A 23,663-nucleotide genomic window follows, 5' to 3' on the forward strand; every position below is an offset into this window, starting at 1 on the left:
CCTAGAGAGCTCATGCGGTTTGGTTGGGCTTAGGGAGCTCCTGAATGTCAGGACTGGAATTCAGAGCCAGGCCCTCTGTCCCAGAATCCCCTGCTTCTGATTGGTTTCGAGTGGAGCATTCAGACACTTCTGCTGAGACGAGGAGCATGGCTCCCACGAACCCCGTTAATGTGTTAGCTTGATTCTTCTCTGTCTCTCTCTCAATCTCTGCCTTGTCTCTCTATCTCTCGATCTCTCTGTCTCTCTCTCAATCTTTTTGTCTCTGTGTCTCAGTGTCTCTGTGTCCGTGTATTTGGCTTCCACTCCCACCTCCCACTCATTCTGTTGCCCTAACCAGTGACCCCCAGGTCTCACCCGTTCTAAGCGCTCTGTGGTATCAGAGCTGGGAGAGACTGTGGGGACCCCGTCCCCGTTCATGTACAGGTCAGGAAACTGAGGCTCAGGGTCAGAGGCGACTTCTCCAGACCCCCCCACAGGATCCTGCCCAGACCTGAGAGGGGAGGGCCCCATGTCCCGCAAGGACCGAGAGGCTGGTCCGGCCGAGAGCCTTGGGGGGCCCTTTTCCTTTTGCTTGGAAACAGCACGGGGGAGGGGCTCAGGCATGGAGTCAGTTTTCTCATCTGTACAATGGGCGGCGGGAGGTGCTAGACTAGACTTGAGGAGAACAAGGACTCCCTTCAAAGTAAGGCATGGGGAACTTGGAGATTTCAGACAAAAAGCAGCCTAGGCCCTCCATCTCCCGAGGGGCTGCTTTTCAGCTTGGTTCGTGCCGGCTCTCGAGCCCCCCCTTCCCCCCATCCACTCAGAAGCAGCCTCCGAGGGTTCCCAGCCTCCAAGGGGTCCCAGTCTCTGAGGGGTCCCAGTCTCCAAGGCGCCCCGGCCCCCTCAGATCCCAGGGCCAGAGTCAGCTCGTTTTCTTTTCCTCCTCACAACGTTGTCATTGATTTTGTAAGACTTTCTATAGAGTCAATGGGCGAAGCTGGGCCCATCCTTGAATCCTGGGCCTGTAGCCCTCTGAGCATCCCGGGGCCTCCTCCTCCTCCAAGCCCCTGACCAGGAAACTGAGACCCCGGGAAGTGGGTGAGACGCCCAGGGACTCCAGGCAGCGTTAGCGGTGGGATCTGAAGTCTAGACCCTAACCCAGGCCGGGGGGGGGGGGCAGGAGGGAGGATGGAGGTCCCGGGGCTTTGTGCCGGTCCTTGGGCAGGCGAGTGTCAGGACTGGAATCCAGAACGCACCCCTCAGACCTGTAGCAAGAAGGGATCTCGGCTGCCTCTTATTACAGAGGGAGAAGCCGAGGAGCTTGCCCGTGGTCCCATGCGTGGCAAGCATCCAAAGCAGAATTTGAACCCATCTCCCGTGATTACAAGTTCTTCACTGTCTCCAGGCCATTTTCCCCTTGGGGCTGGGACCCGAACACCCCCAGGACACCCCCCACACACTCCTTAGAGCTTGGCCAGGCCCAGCCCGCCATCATGGAGTCATCCTCCTGGGGAGGTGGTGAGCCTCCCAGCAGGGGGGTATTCCAGAAGAGGCCAGAGGGCAGCTTTAGTGCAGAAGGTTCTGCCCTGATCTGGCGGATCCAGGGCCTCTGAAGCTTGGGCTTCCCCCTTTCCCGGGGCTGGTGGCCCATCATCCGCTCTCCAGCGCTCCCCAGGCGCAGGCGGGCCACGTAGCGGAGCCTGATCCAGAAATTCCCGCAGGGTCAGATGTCAATTTGCCATTAGATCCAAGCGGCGCGGGCCCGGGGCCATCTTCAGAGCCAGGTTCCCCTCCGTTTGTCCCTTCCTTTCTCCCTCTCATTCCTCCTTTCTCCCCTTATCTAGAGACAGTTGCCCTTGTGCCCCCCACTGAGCCCCCAGCCTCGGGCTGCTGGCCCCTGTTAGAGAGACCTAGGGCGTGGGCCAGGCCCCGGGGGGCTAGAGCCGGGCAGGAGCTCCCCGGGAGCACTCAGCACAGGGTCAGAGCTGGGGATCGGAGCACGGCTTGAGCTTAAACACCCGCTACGTAAATGCTTCGAAATAGCTATTGGACAGTCACATTCTCTGTAGCTGAAATGTGTACACAACAGGTGCCTAATTGGTGCTTTATTTTCTGCTCCATTCCACACACATTGAGCACCTTCTAAGGACAGAACGCTCAGCACACAGAGGCAGGACGATGGTCATGAAGCCACAGAACACTTAGACCCAGAAGAACATGGGGGGGACAGTGTGGGAGGGGTTGCTGGAGCCTAGAGTGCTGGGAGGGCCCAGGGCGGCCCTGGCCAGCATTTCTCCCCTGCTGCATGCTCGCTCCCACACACACACACACACACACACACACACTCACTCACACACTTCTTGTGCCCCCAGTGTAGACAGCCAGAAGCTTCAGGTGGGCACCAGCTGGGGGACTAGCCATTGTCCCCAGAACCTGATTTTCCTCATCTGTAAAATGGGAGCGATGATGAGCGCTCCTTGTGAGCACACATTGGGAATAAACGCTCTGGAGTCCCCGACTCCTACAGAGGGTCTCCCACTCCCCCCAGCATCTCTGCGCTTTGCAGGGAGCCACGGCATTTATTAAGCGCCCTATGTGTGTCCGGCACTGGGCAGTGGAGATACCAGACCACATAGAAAGATTTCCTTGCCACATGGGGCCAAGGGCTGAGCCTGGGGTCGCAGGGCGGGGGCCTAAAATAAAGCGGGAGGGCTGAGTTCATATGTGGCCTGGCCACAGATGCTTAGGGTGTGGGTCACTTTGCCTGCCCGCCTCCAAAAGAACCAGGCTGCTACGTCCTGGGAGGTTCCTGCGAGGTCTGGGACCCTGGGAATTAGCTTTCTGTCCCTCGAAAAGCAGAATGCTTTGAGTAGTGAGCTCCCCATCCCTGGAGTATTCAAGTAGAGATGGGTCGAGCACTTGTTGGGACGGGCACTGGATCAGAGGCCTAATGGTCCTAGATCCCTGGTGACCCTGGAAGTGAACCCGATGGAAGAGGGAGGAGCGGCAGCCGGCCCCAAGGCTGAGCAGGAGAGTCCCGGGTTATAATCCTGGTGGGCTTTGGCCAGTGACCCCGGAGCTCAGCCCCTGAAGGTTTTGAGTCTATCTCCTCCCTGAGACTGGACGCGGGGGGGTCGGGGCCAAAGAGGCCGTAGCAGCGAGGAAGAGTGTTAGCCTCCCGGTGGGGCTTGCTGACCAGAGGCTGGGGGGTGGGATGTGGCCTCCCTGTCCCCACAGAGTGGGGGCTGATGGGAGCGGGCTCCAGCCCTGGAGACCTCAGATGGGGCCCTCGTTAGCCCACGGGGGCAGCAAGCTCATCCCTGCCCGTGCAAAACTGCCCCATTGGTCTGGGGGCTGGCCAGCATGTGCCCACCTCCCTGTTCTGTTGAACGGGGTCCCCGGGCCCCTAAATGGGAACGCCCGAGCCAGACCCTCCCCGGGGCAGCTCCTCTGCATGCCCTTCCCCCCCATTTACATCTTCTGTCTCTTCCAGCCCCCTGGAGGCGTGCCCGGCACACAGCCATTACTGCCCAACTCAATGGACCCCACGCGACAGCAAGGTAAGCCGGGCTGGCAGGCAGATAGGGCCGCTTCCTGCCCCCTCCCCCTCACTGCCCCTTAACACCCCGTGTTCTCTCGTTTTCCCTTACAGGACACCCCAACATGGGAGGCTCAATGCAGAGAATGAACCCCCCTCGAGGAATGGGACCAATGGGTCCTGGCCCACAGGTAACCTGCCCCTCTGCCCCTTCTCGTCCTAACGGAGTTTGGAATTGAAGCCTTGGTCTCGGGGCCGGCTGCGGTCTGGGCCAGTGAGCAGGCAGGATGGGAGGCTGAGTGTACCAAGGGAGGCAGCAGAATTGGGAGACGGGGGCATCGGGCCCCGGGCAGGGGGCGTTGTGGGAGCGGGCCCAGGCAGGGGCATTGGGGGAGGGCACCATCAGACCACGGGAGGGTGGTGGCAGGAGTTCCTCTGGGTCGGCCCTACCCCCCAGGCCTGTGGGCGGCTCCCCTGGCACTCAGGGCTTTCCTGACGAGCCTTTCCAGGATGCAGCTTGCTGGGTGCTGCATGCCAGGCCTTGTCCCCGCCGGCCCCGGGGTGCGTGTCCCTTCCTCCTCTCTCCTGGGACTCTGGGGTTCTCTGAACTACAAGGAAGTGCTGCTCTTTTACCTGCTGTCAGGGCACACTTTCACAAAGGGGCTTCTGAGTGAAGGATTGTGGGTGGGACCCCGAACTAGGGACTCCTGGGCCGGGGGCCCCAGCCCCTCCCTGCTGCCAGTGGGCGGGTCCTCTCTAGCCTCAGGAAAAGACCCTGGATTTGGCCCGGGGTGGGGGGGGACCTGCCCCCTTAAGAGAAGGCTTCTGCAGCTGCTTCCTCGCCCAAGCTGCCAGCCCCCCTTGCTGGGCACAAGGAGTGTGGACATTGTCACAGTGCTGTCCTACCCAGACATCCCTGGATCTTGGGATCTAGAGCTGGCAGGGGCCAGAGTCCAGGTCTAGAGCTGGCAGGGACCCCAGCGTCCGGCCTCCCATTCTCCGAGCAGAGCCTAAGGCCCCCAAGTGATGCCATTCGCCCTCCCTGGAGAAACAGCCCATAAGGAAGGGGACTTGCCGGGGTCTCTTGGGAGCTTAATGACCAGACCAAGGCCTGGCCCCTCTGGGTCCCCCCCAGCCCTGCAGCCTTCCTGCGTGGCCTGGGGCCTGGGTCAGCAGAGTGAGGGGGTCTCCCTCCCAGAGGAGGCCTCCTGGCCCAGCCTGGGCTGCCCGGCTTTATTCAGACCCAAAATGAGGATGCTTGGAGATTCAGAACCTGGCTGTGAAATCGGGGGGGGGGGGGGGATGGATTCCTGCTGGCCCCGTGGATTCCTGCTGGCCCTGTGTCCCCAAAGTCCTTGAGGACCCCCAGGATGCCCCTCTCCCTACACCTGGCCCAGCCCTCTCAGCTAATAGAGAAGGAAGCAGAGGGAAAAGGAAAAGTAACTCCGGCCCCCAGGTCTGCAGTGACAGGGCCCCAGTCAGTCACTCTCCCATTCATTGGTAAGGAAAGGGGGGAAGGGGAAAGGCCCAGCCTTCAAGTTCAGAGGTCACACAGCACAGGCTCCAGGCCCAGATGTGGGGGCAGCCTTCAGGGGGCCAACTTAGATGTGGCCCTCCCCCTTCACGGAGAAGCACTCGTCTGGGTCACTGAGACAGGATTTGAACTCGGCTTTTCCGAGCTGTTGGTCAGCTGCTGACTCCCTCCCTGCTCAGTGGGAGGACCGTCCCTAGAACAGGATATGTCCGGCGGGTTCTCCCAGTGAGTGTGAGCCGGGCCCTGGCCGGTCCTCCTACTTGCCCCTCCCCAATACGTGAGTAGCCCCGATTAAGGGATCTGAATGGTGCTGGAAGGAAAGATTAGCTCAAGTCAGGAAGCAGCCGTGGAGGATGGTGGGCTCTGCGCGGGGCCCGAGAAGGGCCTCTGCCCACAGGGAGCTCACAGTCTAACGGGTGCCAGCGGCGATGCGCTTTGGGCTGACAATCCAGGGCTCAGAGAGGGTGTTTGCTGCCGCCCAAGGCCTGTGGGTGTGGTCCCACCCATCTCAGGACTCGGCCTGGCTCCCCCCAAGGGCCCATGGCTTGGCTCCCTGGGGACCCACAGTCAGGCCCCTTTCTCAGCCTCTGTTAGCTTCTGTCGAAGTCCTGCTCTCCCCCTCAGGCCAGATGGGTGCCTGTGGGAGGCCGGGGCGACAGGGTTCCCTCCTTGGGCTCGGCCCTGCCAGCAGGCCCGGCGCCTCCCTCCGGGCAGCGTCAATAAGCCACATGGCCCCGTGGGATTAATCCCATGTCTCCAATTTGCCGTTGGGCAGAGTGCCCGCCCCCCTCCCCCTTCCCCCTACCCCTCAGTCCTGGTTGGCCAGAAGGCCTTTGCAGGGTCTCCATTGTGTGACTGGGCCTCCATGGGGCCTTCGAGCACCCCTCTTTTATTCTCTGACAGCCTGGCCACTGGGCAGCCCCCCCAAGGGGCCCGGTTCCATTACCAGTCCCTGGGGGGGGGGGGACCCCCCTCATCAGAACTCCTCTTTCCTCGGCCCAAAGATCCTGGCTGATCCGTGCCGTGCGTGCACAGCCCGCTCCCTGCCAGGCCCCTTCCCAGCCACGATAGGGGGCCCTCGGCCCCCGGGAGGCTCCTCCTGATGCTGAAGTGCCGTCCTCTGGTTCAGGTGGGAGCAGGCTGATTCCTGGCCTCCCCGAGTCCCCAGAGGGTCTTGTGCCCTCTGACCCCGAGGAAACTGGTCTTCAGAGCAGGGTCACTCTTGGGACAGCGGCCGGCTCCTGACCTGAGTGCAAATCCTGCCATCAGCAACTCTGTGATCCTGGGCCTTTCCCTCAGTTCCCCCTCCTTAAAGAGGGATAACGAAAGCTCTTCCTCCCAGAGTGAGAGAATGCTCGGAAAGTGCTGTAGAAATGCTTATGGTTCCAGCTGACATACAGCAGGCCTTTAATAAGTGCTTGTTGATTATTGAGTATTGTCACCAATTGGTTGTTCATTCTGATTGATTACACTGTTTTCTGTTCGTTAGTATCTATTATTCATTCTTATAACTTATTAATTTAAGCACTAATGCTAATAGATTCTTGTCATTCGAATTATGATCATCACCAACAATTATCATAGTGTGATATTAATTATCACAGAAATTGATTCGCATTCAGTCAGCCTTTAACGAGCAGCATTCATTAAGCACCATCATGCGCGGGCACTGGGGGTCACAAGATAGAAAGGAGTCGGCTCCCGCTCTGCTCAGGACGGCCGGCCGGAGATACAGACCCAGAACTGGCCGCTGCGCTTCTCCCGGGGTCAGGGCCGGCCGCCACTCGACCTTTTTCGGAAGGAGAGAAAGGGGGAGCTGCATATCGAAGTGCCTACCCTCCCAGAAGCTGAAGTTTTTTCATGGAGACCCTCGGGAGCCCCTGAGTGACATTAACACCCCCTTTCCCCTCTATCAGCAGCAGTCACGACTTGTCTCCCCTCCCTCACTTTGCTCTCCCACTGACCCTGCTTCTCTTTGCAGAATTACGGCAGCGGCATGAGACCTCCACCCAACTCCTTAGGCCCCGCCATGCCTGGGATAAACATGTGAGACACAGCCCGGGCGGGAGGGGGCGGCCCCTGGATCCTCTCTGGACTCCTGCCCCCCTTCCTTGGGGGAGCACCCATCCTCCCCCACCCCCTCTCTCCTTTCCCCAGGGGAGCTGTCCATGGTCCTGCCTCACTGGGTTTCTCTTCTGACTTTCAGGGGCCCTGGAGCTGGCCGGCCTTGGCCCAACCCAAACAGCGCTAACTCAGTAAGTCCTGGGGTCTGGCCGATGGGGGGAGGGGAGGTGAAGGGGCTTCCGTGGGAGTGGGGGGAGAAGTCCCCTTCTTGTTCTTCCTTCCTTGGAGATGAGAGGGCGGGGCTTTCCTTAAGCCAGACACCCCCCCAACTGCACAACCAGAGCCAGCCAGGAGGGGACATTCAGTCTTGAGGACTGTGACAGGGTCCAAGGGAGGACCGGCTAGTGTTCCTTGTCATAGAGCCTCTAAGGAGGACAAAGAAGGGCTTCTGGGGGGTGAGGGGGGCTGTTCCTGCAGCTTCTGCTCATGGCAGCCCATGTCACACCTGGAAGGGAGCATGATCTGCTTCTAGAGACCCCCTCCTTTCCAGGCCCATTTCCTTCTCTACAACAAGGGGGGGTCCTCTGGGACCGCCGAGACCTCCTGGTCTCTAGATCCCCTTTGGGGAGGGCCCCTTCCTGAGGGCAGCCTTGGGGGCCGTTCTAACCCATCGCCTGTCCCGTTACAGATTCCGTATTCCTCCTCGTCACCTGGTACCTACGTGGTAAGTCCCTGACTCTGGGGGGACGGACCCTCTCCTCCAGCCCCCACCCGTACCATCCTCCTGAGACACTCCCCCCGCCTCAGTCACCTGGCAGCGGATCTTCCTGGCTCTAAACGGGCCAGGGTCTCTGACTTGCCTAATCTGACTTCTCCATTTCAACAACAAAGCAAGCCTTGCTCATGCCTTCTAGCCTTTGAGACCTGACCCAATTATGGCTGGGGAGGAGGCAGGGGTTTCCCTAAATGAGAGCAGGGCTCCGGCCTCCCGCTGGCCGGAGTGCTCCCCAGCCCCGTAGGCACCCTGTGGGCGAATGCTGGGCAGTGCTAAGGGGAGCCGTCGTGCTGATGGCAACAGGCTCCCACCCCCTTCCCGGGCACTCATGGGTCCTTCTCTCTCCTCTCCAGGGGCCCCCTGGCGGCGGCGGCCCCCCAGGAACACCCATCATGCCCAGCCCTGCAGGTAATCACAAGCAGTGCCCCTGGGAGGGCGGGTGGGGGCCAGCAGCCGGAGGGCCCATATATGCGGGGAGAGGATGGGCCGGGAATTAGGCCCACCCTCCTTGGGCCTTTTTTGCAAGAGAGTTTGGGTGGGTGCTCCTGGGGGCGACTTCTCCAAAGTTTGGGATGAAGTCGAGGAGGACGGGGGGAGAGGCTGCCAGACTCTGGGGAGCCCGTGGGAACCTCTGCTGGGCTCATGCTTTCCTCAGTGGTCCCAGCGGGCCTAAAGACGGTTCTCCTTCCAGAGAGGAGAGCCTGAGCCAGGGCCCATTCTGTCTCTGCCCTAGACCCCAATGGCTGAGAGCAGGGCCTGGGGAGCCCGGAGTACTCCCATAGTGTTGGGGCCCGGAGAACCTCCCTTAGTGTGAATTTAGGGTTAGAGTCGGGCGTTGGTGAGAGCCCCAGGCTACGGGCTCCTGACCCATGGGTTTGGGCTGCTCGGGCTGGGCTGGCAGAGGCCTTCCTGGCCCCTCGCTTCTATCCAGTTGACCTAGACTCCTCACATGTCCCCGAGCCTTGGGAGGTAACAGAAGTAGAGGAACAGTAGTGGGCCCATGGGGGGCGTACGAGAGATAAGGTGGTATTTGGAGACTCCCCCACTCCTGGGAACCCCCACTGGCCCACCCCCAGGCCCACAGAGTGTTCTCCTTCTGGTCCTCCCCTCCTGGCTCCTAGCCCTTCTCCCAGAAGCCTTTGCCATTCCCGGACCTTCCCTCTGGGCTGCCTCCTTTGGGCAGTCTCTCCACTCCTACACGTGCAGCCATTGGCCCATTGTCCTCCCATTAGACTGGACGGCCCTACAGGGCAGGGCCACACTTGTGCCTTTCTGCCCCCAGACCCTGTCGGGCACAGGGTGGCCACAAATGCCCGCCAACTGGCCATGGAGCTGGGACAAGATCACCCTGCCAGCCTCAGTTTCCTCGGCTCTCCAGGGCTCCCGCTCCTTCCACGTCTAGAGGTCCTTCCATATCCCACCAGGGCCTTGGGCTTCTCCTTGGCGGGGGAGCCCCCAGCAGGGCCCAGGGAGGGAAGGGAGTGAGCCCTCAGCTGAGGCCAGAATCCCAGGGTGGCCCATGCTGCTTGGCCCGAAAACTTTGGTGGGGTTCCAGTGGACATTTTAATGCTAATTGGGAGGGAGCTCCCCAGCTGTGGGGGTGGGCCTCTAGCCTTCCTCTCCCTCCCCATCTCCCCCCCTCTCCTTGACATCTCCCTCCCTCCTCCCCGCCTCCTCCTACTGCATGTCCAGGAGCTCTCTGACCTGCATCTCAGGCCAGCCGCCCGTCCCCTCCCCAAATGCCCCCCAAGGTCCGGGGGGGGGGGAGGCAACGGGCTGGGTTGGGCGATTCTCCCAGTTGAATTTCCTGTGATTAAAAACTTGGTGAATCTTCATTAAACACAAATTAGGTGGAAAACGGCCGCACTTCGGGGGAATTTGGGGTGATAAAATACAAAAGAACGAGTTCAAGTGGCGGGAGTTTGTTTTAATTAAGAACTGAATTAATCACGGCCCCTCTTCCGCAGACTCCACAAACTCCAGTGACAATATCTACACAATGATTAATCCCGTGCCGCCCGGAGGCAGCCGGTCCAATGTAAGTGCGCCCTCCCCCCCCATACACGGCAGATACCATAACAAATCATAATTAACTCCGCGGCCGAGGGGAAAGCCGCTTAATTGATTTCAGCCGTTTGTTACCGGAGAGCCTTGAAAACAAACCATCCGGGATGGGCTGAGCTCCCAGGCCTCCTGGAGCCCTTCGGAGGCCGGGGGTGGCTGGGACCCCAGGCCGGGCCTCTTCCCCCTAGCCCAGGGAGCCCGAAAACCCGGCGGAATTGGGATTAGCAGGTGGATTGTGGCAGGGCAGGGCAGGTCTTGGAGTCGGAGAGGCCCGAGTGGGAATCCTCTCTCAGAGACTTTACCGGGGCCCCAGGCCCCTCTGTAAAGCAAGCAGGTCCTAGCCAGCTCTAGGTCCGGCATTCTGGGGGTCAGAAGTCTGCTGTGGCAGAAGGGCTTGGGGAAGGGGCAAAGGTGAGACCCTTGGTGCAGAGAGGCCAAGAGGAGGATGGGGCCATTGGAGGTGAGAAGGGATCTGGGAAGACTTCACAGAGGAGGTGGCACCCGAGTTGAGGTTTGAGAGATAGGCTTTCCCTCTGCCCTTTGTGGCTCTAGAAAGGTGCTCCTTCTTGCCTCAGTTTCCCCACCCACAATATTAAGTTCCTACTGTATGCCGAGCACTGCACTGAGTACTCCCTGATGTTCTCACCTCTGGTCCTCACCATAGCTCTGTGAGGGTTGCAGTTATCCCCATTTGACAGATGAGGAAACCAAGACCTTTAGCAGTGAAGGGACACTTCTCAGGGTCAGGCAGCATTTGAACCCAGGGCTCTTCTGCCCCTTAGACTTTCCAAAAGCCTCATGGGAAATAAACTGGAGCTCACTGAAGAGAGCAGGGCAGGGGAGGGGGTTCACTGGCCTGACTAAGGAGCCCCCCTCAAGTTCAAGTCAAATCTTGGGAGGATTCTGGGCCTCTTCCTGAACAATGGGCTGACACGAGCCCCCAGCTAGACATTTGGGTTCCCCCCAGTCACGTGGCCAGGCTGACCTGTCACCTAGAATGGAAAGGGGGGTCAAGAGTGTCTTTGTCGGAGGCGGCTGCCTCCAGCCATGTTGTGGAGGTGTCAAAGGTCAGGAGTTCTGGGGGGTCCCCAAGCTCTGCATAGTGCTAGCAGGTGTGTGGAAGGGGCAGGGCTGGGATCAGACCCCACTCCATCCCTGGAAGTGCTGGGCTGCCCAGGAGGGGGGCCAGGCTCAGAGTCAGTTAGAGGCCGGTGTGAGCCGACAGGGAAGGCTTGGGGGCCTTCGCAGGGTTCCCAGAATTCCCAGCTCCCCCTTACCTAAAACTGGGCCCGCCTCTGAATCCTCTTGTAGAGCTGGTGAGTGCCTCCCCTCTCACATGCTTCCCCTGCTCTGTTTTCAGTTCCCCATGGGTCCCGGCTCAGACGGCCCCATGGGAGGCATGGGCGGCATGGAGCCCCATCACATGAATGGATCCTTAGGTAAGTAGAGGCGGCCCAGTGGGGGTCCCCGGGGCAGGCGGCCCAGAGTGCTCTGGCTGTACTTACAGGGGTGCGTTTACTTACAGAAGAATGGAGGGCCAGAGGCCAGCCTTCGCAGGCTCTTTCCCACCCTCTTTACTATTATTGTTATTTTTTGGAGAGGCTGTTGGGGCTAAGTGACTTGTCCAGGGCCACACAGCAAAACAAAGACCATTCTGGTGGGAAAATCCAGTATGCACTTGGCCCTAACTCATCTGGCTTCCAGATAGGAACCCTCGGTCACTGAAGGGGAATGTGGTGGGGGGAGCCTGGGGGTCCTGGGTGTACCCTTCTTGCCCACAGTTAATTCAGCTATGAAATACAAGGTGGGGGTCTGGGAGTGGGGTGTTAATAGTCTGTTCCCAGCCCCCTCCACTCTGGGCCTGCTGTTCTGGGTGGACAGCCAAGCGCGCTGGTGATGTCATGAGTTTCTTTTTCTATTTCAGGGTCAGGTGACATAGATGGACTTCCAAAAGTGAGTGGGCATTCTGGGGCACTGGGGGCCTGGCGGGCAGTTGGGGCTCCCTGGAGACTCTCCCCCTGACCTCTCTTTTCCCCTCCCCTCTCCTTTCCCCTTCCCTTCCGTCTCCCCTGGGCCCCGGGTCTGTCTGTCTGCCCCCAGCCCCTGGCTGGAGTTAAGCGGGCACTGCCCAGTCCCATGGAACGGCCCAGGGTGGGCAGGGAGGACCTGCTGGGCCCATAACCACTTTCTTTTCCCTCTTTTTCTCCTTCTTGCTCTCCCAGAATTCCCCAAACAACATAAGTGGCATTAGTAACCCCCCCGGCACTCCCAGAGATGATGGCGAATTAGGAGGAAACTTCCTCCACTCCTTCCAAAATGACAATGTAAGTCCCTCCCCCCCAAGCTCTGGGGAGCCCTTGTGGGTGCAGACCCCGGCCCCAGCCCACAGCCCGAAGGTGAAAGCCCTGCCCCCCCCCCTATCTCCAGGAGCCCGGCCTCTGCCCACCCCCCCTGTCAGCCTAGAAGGGGGTGTCAGCAGCCGGGTTCCACCATCCAGGCCCGCGGGTCCAGGCCACAGGTTTCAGGTCTTGGGTCCCAGCCTCGGGGTGTGGGGATCTGGGCCTTTGGTCTCAGCTCTTCTTTCTTCTGGCGGCCTCATCCCCTTCCTCCTTACTGAAGGGAGGGTCCAGCTATTTCTAGGGGGGCTGGGGTCACGACCTGAGGGAGGTGGGTTCCTGGGGATCAGCGGCCATTTCAGCCTGGGCTCTCTGTTTTTTCCTGCAGTATTCCCCCAGCATGACGATGAGCGTGTGATTTCCCCCTCCCTCCTCCTCCTCCTCCTCTTCTCTCCCTCCTTCCTTCCCCCTCCTCCCCCCTCCTCCTCTTCTCCGGGATGCCGACCCGGCCTTGGCGAGTGGAAGATTCCAGAAATTATGCAAGAAGAAGAGAGGTGTTACTTTACTGGCCAGGAGATGTGGGGGGGCCTCCCCTCCCCCTCTCCACCTCCCCTCCCCCTTCTGCCTCCTCAGCCCCTCCCCAGTTTTAGTTTCATGCAATAAAAAGGCTGAACTTTTTATTCCATAAAACATGAAGGACAAGACTTAAAAGAAAATGAGAATATATTTCAAGATGCGGAGCAGGCCCCCCTCCCCGTCCCTCCCCCTCCGCGGAGGGCCTTGTATGTACGTGACACTTTTCGTTTTCTCTCGTTTTCTGTTTATCGGGGTTTTTTGTTTTTGTTTTTGTTTTTTTTTTTCTCGTTTGTTTGTTTGTTTCGTTGTTTTTGGGGAAATAAAAACGGAAGCTTCTAGCAACCCCCCTCCCCCACCCCCATCAACCTCTTTGCTTTCTTCTTTTAAAAAAAAAAGGCAGAAAAAAGACAAAAAAAAGGAAAAAAAAAACCCAGCCCTGTTGTATGTTTGTGCTGTGACCCTCTGGCGGGAAAGCTAGTCTAGATATGAAACCTCCCGGTGTCTGTTGTAGCCATTTAAAGACCTAATAATAAACTGGACAGTTTACAATCCGCGCGTCCTCCGAGAAGGCCTCTTCTTCTAAGGCGGGGCCGGGCCGGGCGTCTGAAGCGGGGGCCTCTGCTGTCTGAGTCCGGCTGTGGGCGCCGCACCCCCACGGACACACACGCACACACACTCGCGCTCCCCACATGCCCAGTCAGGGTGGAGGCAGGGTGCGTCTGCTCCACCTCCCCCCAGACTCATCTCACTGTGTTCTCCATGGGAAGACCGCGTGCCCCCAGTGATGTCCAAATTCTCTTGGACCGACCCAGGGGCGGAGTTCTTGGCAGGTAGCTGCCATATGTAGTAGGAGGAGAGGGTCCGTACCCAATTCCCGCCATAGGGGGGCTGCCTGGACCTCTGGTTGTTGGGCTGGGTGGTCACCAGGCCTCTGGTTCTGACCCTGTCCTTGGAACCCACATCACTGGAACTGGATGGGGCGGAGGGGGGGTGTGTGACTTGCCCATAATCATGGGTAGGGACCTGGAAGCTGCAGTATAAGTGACTGATGACACTTTCCACTGGAAGGAACCCCGCCCCTGACCTCCCATTGAGGTCCCCTGGGATAGCAGCGACTCTCCACTTTCCTGACCTCTCCTTCCTTCCCAGCATCCTCAGTCTTTGTTTTCTGAACCCCTGGGATGAAGGAAGACCCCTTTGTGGATAATGGGGAAGCTTTATTAGCGGTGGGTGGGGGTAAGGGCCCCCCACGCCTTGTAGCTTAGAGCGGGTAACTGTCCCTAAAGTCCGGGACCCACTTCGGATCTGGGGGCAGTTTTCCCTCGTAGGTGAATGGTACCTTTTGTGAGCAGGGAAGGAAAGGGGGAGCGGAGAGGGTGGCCCTGCCGCTGCCGCCAGTCGGAACGTCAGATCCTTTTGAATGATTTGCTCGGTGTGGACCTTGGATCCCAGGTCCCCTGCTCCCTCCCCAGCCTGTGCTGCTGAAAACCTAATGGCAACCTGGTCCCTGTGGACCTCCCCACCCCTGCCAGCCCACAGTAATCTGAGCAAATACAACTCTGTGCTGGCGCTTCCAGCCTGACACCCAAGCGGGCCCGGGAGCTGTTCACCAGAGTGGGTCCCCAGAGGCTGCTGCTGAGTCCGGCACAACTGCGTCATTCCATATAGTACTACGGAGTACTGTGGCGCTCCTGTGTTACTACAGAGCTAGAGAGCTTCTGGGTTACTGCATGGCCACTACAGAGTTATGTGACACCTCCGTTACTGCAGCTATGTAGCACTCCTGTCTTACTCCATTGTTACTCCGTGGCTATATAACACCTGTATGATGCTACATTGTTACTAGATAGTTACATAGCTCCCCTATATTGCTATATAACTCCTGTGTTACCACATTGTTACTACATAGTTATATAGTATCCCATGATGCTACATTGTTACTAGAGTTACATAACACTATGTTGCTACGGTTATCTAGCATCCCATGTTACTACAGAGTTCTATAACACTCCTATATTACTAAAATTATATAACACCCCTGTTACTACAGTTTAGACCCAAAAGAGGGGCTTAGAGATCACTGAGCTCAGCTCCCCTAGTTTGAAGATGAGCAAGCAGAGACCGTGAGATCCCAGGCCTTAGCCATATCACAAGGGCAGTGGTAAAGGGCCAGCACTGTGTCTACTCCCCCCACAGACACCTGAAAATAGATCCTGGGTGGCCCCCAAGTCAGGACCTTCACCCCAGGTGTTCTCTGGCTGATGGAGGTCAGTCCGGGACTCAGCTGTGGTTTGCCCATGGCAGAGGATGGAGGAACCATCGGCTCCTCATTCCTGGAAGATCTCTCTCTGCTTTTTCCTCCCTCCCTCTTTTCTGTCTCCATTTGTCTTTTCTTCCCTCTCTCCCTCCTTTCTGTCTCTATCTCTCTTGTCTTTTCCTCCTTCCCTCTTTTCTGTCTGTCTTTTCCTCCCTCCCCCTTTCTCTTTTCCTCCCTCCCTGTTTCTTTCCCTAGCTGGTGGAGGAGGTTTGAGCAGGATTCTCGATGTCCTGCTCAAGGCCTTTCTGACTGATCGGCTGGGTTTTATTTTATTTTAATCATGAACCCCGTCCTTTTTCATCTTACCAGCAATGCCTTTTGTGTTATGGTTTGTGGTCTACAAGTGTCTCACAGCATTTCCACCCTGAGCCTGAATCACTGGGCTGCCCTGCCCGGCCCAGAACAGGCCCCTTCCAGATCTGACAGGGTATGTTCTGTGGCTTCTTCCAGATCTAACATTTTGTAGTCCTGTGATTATATTTATTCTCATTAAATATATAATTTACTCCCAATAAATATTCTCATTAAATAAATATTGTATATTAACTCTCACATAAAATGATTATTTTTATTTCCATTAATTTATATATTAAAATTTCCATTAAATATACTCCCATTAAATAAATTAAATATAGGATATTAAATATCTCACTAAAATATGACTATTCCCATTATAGAAATACTTCCATTAATTAAATTAAGTATAGGATATTGGATATCTCACATAAAATATGATTATATGTATTCCCATTAACATATATCAGAAACATTTCCATTAAATATACTCCCATCAAAAATATGTCCCTTAAATGTAAATGTGTTTCTTCCCATTAAATATTTGTCAGGCCTGACTCATCATTTTATTTTTCTGCCATCCTTTTGGATCCCAGTTCTAACCCCAACACATCAGCTGACCCCATGCTACATATCAAAAAGTGCCGAAGAGGTCAGAGAAAGTAGAGATCCATTTGGTTGAAAGCAATCAGGAAGTGCTTCCTGGAGGAGACAGGACTTGAAGGATGACTTAGCTTTTTTGAACAGAGGGAGAGAAATGAGGAGGGGATTCCAGGCAGGGGGAGCGGTGTGAGTAAAGGGAGGGAGGCAGGAGTGAGAGCAGGTGTTCAAGGCCCAGCCTGGGCGAGGGGACAAGATGTTGCTTGGGGCCTGACAGTGCAGGATGGATGGGTCAGGGTTTAAGTGTCCAAGGGGAGCTCTTATAGCTTGGAAATCACCCAAAGCCACAAGTTGGGGCTTCCACCACTCCCTTGCCCATCCTTCCCCCTGGAACATCTGTCCAGTGGCAGGAGGACAAGCACCTCGTCCTGAGTGGAGCCACGGCGGCCCCTGGCTCAGGCCCACATCCTCATGCACTGACCCGCTCTGTCCCGCCTTCCTGTTTATCACTTCGCCCACAGCACGTCCAGAACTTGGAAAAGAGAAATAAGTATCTTTTTTTTCGGGCTCAGCTTTGCCTCCATGGGGGAATATTTCATTTCCTGGAACATTCCTGAGATACCAGGGCCTCTCCAGGGGGTCAGGTGCTAGGTGACCGAGGGGGCCCCTCGGTGATTCTGGGGCCCCTGGGCTTGGGGGTCTGCCAGACCCCTGGAGGCCTCTCTGGACACCTGGTTTCCCAGGAAAGGCCCCGGGTTCTCATGGGAAACTAGGAGAGGAACCTGCCCCCGGCTGCTCTTCCCAAAGCACACAGCCAAATTCAGTCCAGACAGGGAACAGTTATTAGTTGCTTCCATGTGCCAGGCACTGTGCTAAGTCCTCAGGATGTAAAGAATGACCCAATAAAAAATAAAAACCCACAGCCCATCCCTGCCCACCAAGAGCTTCCACTCTACTGGGGAGACACCATTAAGGAGCTCTAAGCAGGGTGGGTGGAAGGCGGCCTCAGAGGGAAAGCACAGGAGAGGCTTGGAAGAAAGCCGAGAGGCCCAAGGAAGAGGGAGGGAGGAAGAGGATTCCAAGTCCAGGAACCACTGAGGAGTCTCAAGAGGCAGGAGTAGCAGGAGGCCAGCTTCTGTGCAGAGTGCAAGGGGACAGGAAAGGGGGCAAGAGCTCTGAAGAAAAGCTTTACATTTAATCCTGGACTCAACCAAAGCAATGTCCAGACCAGAAGTCATTGATTAGGGAGGGTCAGAAAATGCCAGGCTGAGAAGGGAGCCCAAGAGTGATAGGGAGGCACTGAGGTCTTCTGAGCAGGAGAGTGACCTGGTCAGATTTGTGCCCTGGCACCCAGGCCCAGCCTCCCTCATTGTCCTTGTTTAGGGACAGGGTCCTCAGGCCAAGATAGGGCAGAGGACCAGGCAGATGCAGAATTGTGAAATGGACTTATTAGTGGGTCATCAAGGGAATTTAATCAAGCTCCCCATGCCTCAAAGATGGTGTTGTGGGGAAAATACTCCATTAAGTCTTAAAAGAGCAAAAATTCAATTCAGACAACTTCTGTTAAATACCTACTATGTGCGGTCACCGGGAGAATGATACTGTTCCTGCCCTCAGTAGGACTCCCAGTAGGAGGATAAGCTTAGAACTAGAACAGGCCATCTCATCAACCAGCTCATTTTACAGGTGAGGAAACTGAGTCCCAAGAAAGTCAAGGGTGACTCAAGAGGGTCAGCATCTTCACAAATCCCTGCTCTCTGTCTCCTGAGCCAATGTTGTTTCCTCAGCTTATACACACCTGTGGGAAGTCAGCCTAGAGACATGGCCATTTTATTCACCTCTAGTACCAGGGAATTTAAACTACTCTATTGGTATGAATTGATTGGAAGTGAATGGATGTGTAACTTCTTCCAGGAGCAAATGTGATAAGTGGTCTCTACCTTTTCATGGAGGATACTTTGTGCCTTTCTCCCATAATCCTTAATACAAAACCCATCCAATGCACCGAAGGCCTCCTCCCGATCCTTTTGAGAGCACACAGAGATTGGCGTAACCTTGGGATTGCCCGTCCGTGCCCCTCTGCTGTCAATCCCTGACCAGCCGGCCCACCTCCATCCTGGTCCCGACGATGTATCTCAAGCCACATCACCCTCAGTCCCCCATGGCAGCCTGTTCACACATTATACATCACTGATCTTTTGAGCTCTGGTTTATCTGCACCTTTGGTTCCTTGATGGTCACGGTGTTCCACAGCTGACAACCATATACTATCAACAGAAGAGTATTTGTTTGGCTCTATTCAATTCAACAAATATTATTGGGAACACAAAACAAATTAAACAGTCCCTGCCCTCAAGGAGTTGACATTTCACCAGTAAGAAACAATAATTATACCAACATGTAAATACAAAACATATAAGAAAAGTTCTTGGGGGATGGGTAGAAGGATGAGCACAAAATCAGGCTGGGTTAGGGAAGAGGTCAAGAAAAGCCCCAACTACTTGAGAATCTCAAGAGTAATAATGGACAAAGGAGGAAATGGAGAGAGAGGAGAGGCTATTGGTACCAGACCTCAAAATGTACTACAAAGCAGTAATTATTAAAGCCACTTTTGAAACTGATTAAAAAGACATTCAATCAGTGAAACATTAGTTGCAGAGCATACAGAAACAAGGAGCAACAGTAGCATAATGGTAAGTAAAATCAAAGACCAAAGTTACTTGGAAACAAAAACTACTGGGAAACTAGAAAGCAGTTAAGATAAAACCAAAAGAAATTAGCTTTAGACCAACACCTCCCACCACATACCAAAATAATAAGCTCCTAGTGAATATATGACCCAAATATAAAAGGTTGAATTACAAATGAATTAGAGGAAGAAAGAAATAATCTTTCTGATCTTTGGATAGGGGAAGAATCCATGACTAAGCAAATGATAAAGAGGTTAACAAAAAAGAAAATGGACAATTTTGATTAGGTTAAATTGAAAAGGTTTTGTACAAACAAATTTGATGTAGTTTTAAGTAGAAAAGAAAAGTAATGGGGGAAATTCTTTGCAGTTTGTTTCTCTGACAAAAATCTCATTCCAAGATATAAAAGAAAATGTTTCAAATTTATAAAACAAAAAAACATTCTGAATAAATGGATAAAGGATATGAACAGTCTTTAAAAGGATCACATCTAAGTTATTAACATCTCAAAAAAAAAAATGTGCTCTATAGAATGCTCTCAGAAAAGCCTAGAAAGACTTATATGAATTGATGCAAAGTAAAATGAACAGAATCGGGAAAACACTGTACACAACAGCAGTGATATCGTACTTAGGTATTCCCAGAAATACAATGATCTAAGACAGTTCCAAAGTACTAATGATAAAAAATGCTACCCATCTCTAGCTAAAGAAAGAACTGATGGATTCTGAATATAGATCAAAGAATATTTTAAGCTTATTTTTTTTCTTGGTCTGTTTTTCTTCACAACATGATTAATGTAAAAATGTGCTTTGCACATTTCAAATTGCTTGTCTTCTCAGTGAGCATGGAGCAAAAGAGAAAGAATTTGGAACTCAAAATAAACATTAAAACAAACATTAAAAATTCCTTTTATATGTAATTGAGGGAAAGGAAAATATTAAATAATCTTTTTTTTTTCAAGTGGTCAAAATCAACAATTAGAGAAATATAAGTGAAAGCAATTTTGGATCTTCTACTTCACATCCATCAGACTAGCAAAAAAGGAGCATGACAAACGTTGACTCAAGTTTCTGGAAAATGAGACGATTTCTGCACTATTAGTCCTGCTATTATGGAAAACTATTTGGAACTATACTCCAAAATCTACTATACTGTGTAAATATCTTTTGACCTAGCTATATTACTATTAGGTCCACATCCCCAAAGAGATCAAATAAAGATTTTTATATGTATAAAAATGTTATAACTGCTCTTTTTTGTAGTTGCCAAAACTTAGAAACTAAGGTTTCACCCTCCAACTGGGAAATGGATAAACATGTTATGATATATTATGGGAATATTACTACATCAAATGACAAAAAGGAGTACTCCAGAGAAAATTGGGAAGACCTCTATGAACAGATGAAGACAGAATTGAGCAGAACCAGGACATTTATAAAAGAATTCTAAAATGACATTATAGAGAAAGAACCTGCAAAGACGTGAGAACTCTAGTCAATGTATTCCTAAATCATGAACCCAGGAAGCATCCTGACAAAGAGTTCATAAACTTAGCTGCAGGCTAAGTGTGGAAATCTGTTTTTCTGGATTATGCTTCCTTATTTTAGAGGGGTATTTTTGTTAGAAGTGGGTGCTTAGTGGAAGGGTCTTTGTCCTCCATTCTCAGAGGATCAACACATCAAGGAGATGATGCCATGACTCGCAAATGCATTGGACTGAAGTGAGGAAGGGCTGTGCAGTCATCTGCCTCATTTTCTCCTCTGGAGCCATTTGGGTCCAGTGACAAGATATGGATCAAGATGATTGGAGATGGCCCTGGATGCTTGGTAGGTGCTATATAAATGCTAATTCCTTTCCCCTTCTCCATTCCCAGCCTTTTATGCCAACAAAAGTTTAGCTTCAGGCAATTAAATTTTTATCTGTAACAGCTCTCTCCAAGACCATTAAGAAAGGACTGAGATTGCTCTGCATTGATGTGGGATGTAATCACATCATTAAGGGTAACGTTTATACAGAGCTTTAAGCATCTCAAACCCCAAATTATGGTATATGAAGGTTATGGAATATTATTGTTCTGTAAGAAATGACCAGCAGGAGGAATACAGAGAGGCTTGGAGAGACTTACATCAACTGATGCTGAGTGAAATGAGCAGAACCAAAAGATCACTATACACTTCAACAACAATATTGTATGGGGATGTATTCTGATGGAAGTGGATGTCTTCAACATAGAGAAGAGTTAATCCAGTTCCAATTGATCAATGATGGACAGAATCAGCTACACCCAGAGAAGGAACACTGGGAAATGAGTGTAAACTGTTTGCATTTTTTGTTTTTCTTCCCAGGTTATTTTTTAACCTTCCGAATCCAATTCTTCCTTTGCAACAACAACAAAAACAACAACAAAATTCGGTTCTGCACACATATATTGTATCTAGGATATGCTATAACCTATTTAATATGTATGGGAATACCCCATCTAGGGGAGGGGGTGGAGGGAAGGAAAGGAAAATTCAGAACAGAAGTGAGTGCAAAGGATAATGTTGTAAAAAATTACCTATGCATATGTACTGTCAAAAATGTTATAATTATAAAATTAATTTTTTAAAAAAAAGTCTCAAACCCCTTTGGGATATATGGCAAGTAAATGAGTGGGGTAGGACTGGAATTCAGGTCTACCTGACTCCAGATCAGGTCTATTCACAGTACCATTAGGCCACCAAAAATGATGAAATCACAGATCTTTGAATAACCATCATCACAACTTCCATTTAGATATTATTTCAAGATCTGCAAAACACTTTCCTCCATAATCTCATCTGAGTGTCTCACTAAGCCTGTGAGCTTGTTGCTGTTATGGAAACTAAACCTCAAAGAAGTGAAATGATTTGCTAACGGAGCATACATTAGCAATTGTCTCAAGCCTAAGTATTCCCCACTGAAAGCTCAGCACTTATTTTTCTCTGGTCTGTTTGGGGCACTGATCCCGTACCCTCAGTCCTAAAATTGTCCTAAAAAGTGGGACCTAAGTTTCTGGGCTTCAGAGCCATCACTGCGTATTCTGGACTTTTGAGTAAGCTGGAGAGTATGGGGAAGAGCTGAGTGGAGAGAAGGGGAGAAAGGAAGTGAGTGTATATATACGAGTGTCAACGAGATAGAGATGAAGAGAGACAGAGAGAGTAGAGAGAGAAAGGAAAGGAGAAGAGAGGGAGAGGGGAGTCAGATGACCTGAATTTAATCCTACTCTAATCATTTACTTGCTATATATCCCAAAGAGATTTGAGACTCTTAAAGCTCTGTATAAATACTACTCCTAATGATGAGAGGAGGGAAAGAGAGAAGAGGGAGAGGGAGGTGGAGAGGCACAAACCCAACATGTCCAAAATTGAATTCACTTTGTTTCCCCTTAGACCCTTTCCTCCTCCAAACTTCCATGGTATCATCAAGGGAACCATTATATTCCCAGGCCTGCAGGCTCACATCTTTGGACTCTCTCGCATCCTTTCACTCCCTCACATCCAAGCTGCTGTCAAGTCCTCTGGATTTCATCTCTGCAGCATCTCTGGTCAGTTTCACCTTTTCAGCTTCTCTAATCAGTTTCACCTATGCAACATCTCCCTTTCTCCTCCAGAACCTTCTGATATACAAATCTGGATGACTGGAGATGACGGCCCTCTGAAGCTGGAGGGAGAGGGGGCCAGTGGAGCTGACTGAATGCGGGTCAGGGGTGACACAGTCAGACCTATCCAGTGTTAGGATTCTTACAAGGTACTTACGCACTTAGTTCACATCTTTAAAGGATTTCGCTCATTGGTCCACACATGAGATTCACAGCTTTAAGAGAGCATACTTTTAAGGAGCTCCCACAAGCCCATTCTCTGGGAGGATATAAGGGAACAGAAGTCATTTGAGATTCAACCTTTGTGCTGGCTGGAGGCTTTGGATTCGGGGAGCTAGAGGCTGAAGCTGGCTGGAGACATTCTGACAAGAGCTCATCGGGGAACTATGGAGAGAGAGAGGCCTCTAAGAAAGCTAGCTGAGCCCCAAGTGAAGGAGACAAGATTTTGGAAGACACAATATTTGAAGGATACAATAAAGGATCCAGATTTTAACTGCTGGTTGCATTTGAGGTGATTATTGGAACTGAACTGAAGCCAAGATTGACCCCAGAAGCACCCAGGAAACCTGCCCCCAAGAGAAGGATTACATTTTAGAGAAACATAACATCACAACCCAGACTATGAGAAAGGAAGGCCGGTGTCCTGGAGCTCAGTGAGCCAGAGGCCTGTCTCTGAAATGCTTTTCAAAGAAGGAAAAAAGACCAATACAAGCAAGTTCAGACAGGATGGCACGTGAAAGAAGGCATGGAGGATGTTATGTCTAGAATTTTCCCGGCTGCTCTTTCCAGAGGAACAAAGGCTCACCCTGATTGTTTATAGCTGCCTGGATGGTACCCTGGCTTCCTCTGGCTCTCAGCCAGGAAAAAGCAATAAAGTTAAAGGCTCCCTGGCTCAGGCCTGAGCTAGTACATACACACACACGCACACACACACACACACACGCACACGCACACGCACACACGGCCCACAGGCCTTGGGCAAGTTTTCTTTTTTAAACAATATTAGAAACACAATAAAAAAAGTTCATTTTTGTTTTTTAAAAAAATTCACCCCTCAGCTAACAACTTATAATCACACCCAGTTTCAACCTGGACAGAATTCTTACCGAAATGCTACAAATGCTACAAAGGCCACACAGAAGCCCTCCCGTGGCTCCAGAAGTGCTGACATAAGCAGGCAGCACTGCAGCTGAAAAGGCCCCAAAGAGGAAATCCTCTTGTTCTTTAGCAGTGGCCACCGGCTCCCGCACCCACCCATGAGACCTGGGAGC

The 23,663-nt window shown here is 52.9% G+C and overlaps 1 protein-coding gene across 4 annotated transcripts in view; it reads left to right on the top strand.

The window, feature by feature from the left end:
- Positions 1 to 13,420, top strand: part of SSBP3 (single stranded DNA binding protein 3) — a 121,434-nt gene extending 108,014 nt beyond the window's left edge. For all 4 annotated transcript variants that reach the window (XM_074265867.1, XM_074265865.1, XM_074265866.1 and 1 more), the window contains 11 exons: positions 3,476 to 3,542; positions 3,635 to 3,711; positions 7,036 to 7,100; positions 7,261 to 7,309; positions 7,807 to 7,842; positions 8,247 to 8,301; positions 9,861 to 9,931; positions 11,318 to 11,396; positions 11,882 to 11,910; positions 12,180 to 12,281; positions 12,682 to 13,420. In XM_074265867.1, coding sequence (XP_074121968.1) covers positions 3,476 to 3,542; positions 3,635 to 3,711; positions 7,036 to 7,100; positions 7,261 to 7,309; positions 7,807 to 7,842; positions 8,247 to 8,301; positions 9,861 to 9,931; positions 11,318 to 11,396; positions 11,882 to 11,910; positions 12,180 to 12,281; positions 12,682 to 12,711 — 660 coding nt within the window. In that variant the 3' untranslated portion in view covers positions 12,712 to 13,420. The remainder of the gene's footprint in view (positions 1 to 3,475; positions 3,543 to 3,634; positions 3,712 to 7,035; positions 7,101 to 7,260; positions 7,310 to 7,806; positions 7,843 to 8,246; positions 8,302 to 9,860; positions 9,932 to 11,317; positions 11,397 to 11,881; positions 11,911 to 12,179; positions 12,282 to 12,681) is intronic.
- The last annotated feature ends 10,243 nt before the right edge of the window (positions 13,421 to 23,663 follow it).

The sequence above is a fragment of the Sminthopsis crassicaudata genome, chromosome 4 (assembly GCF_048593235.1).
Source record: "Sminthopsis crassicaudata isolate SCR6 chromosome 4, ASM4859323v1, whole genome shotgun sequence".
Classification (NCBI taxonomy): Eukaryota; Metazoa; Chordata; class Mammalia; order Dasyuromorphia; family Dasyuridae; genus Sminthopsis; species Sminthopsis crassicaudata.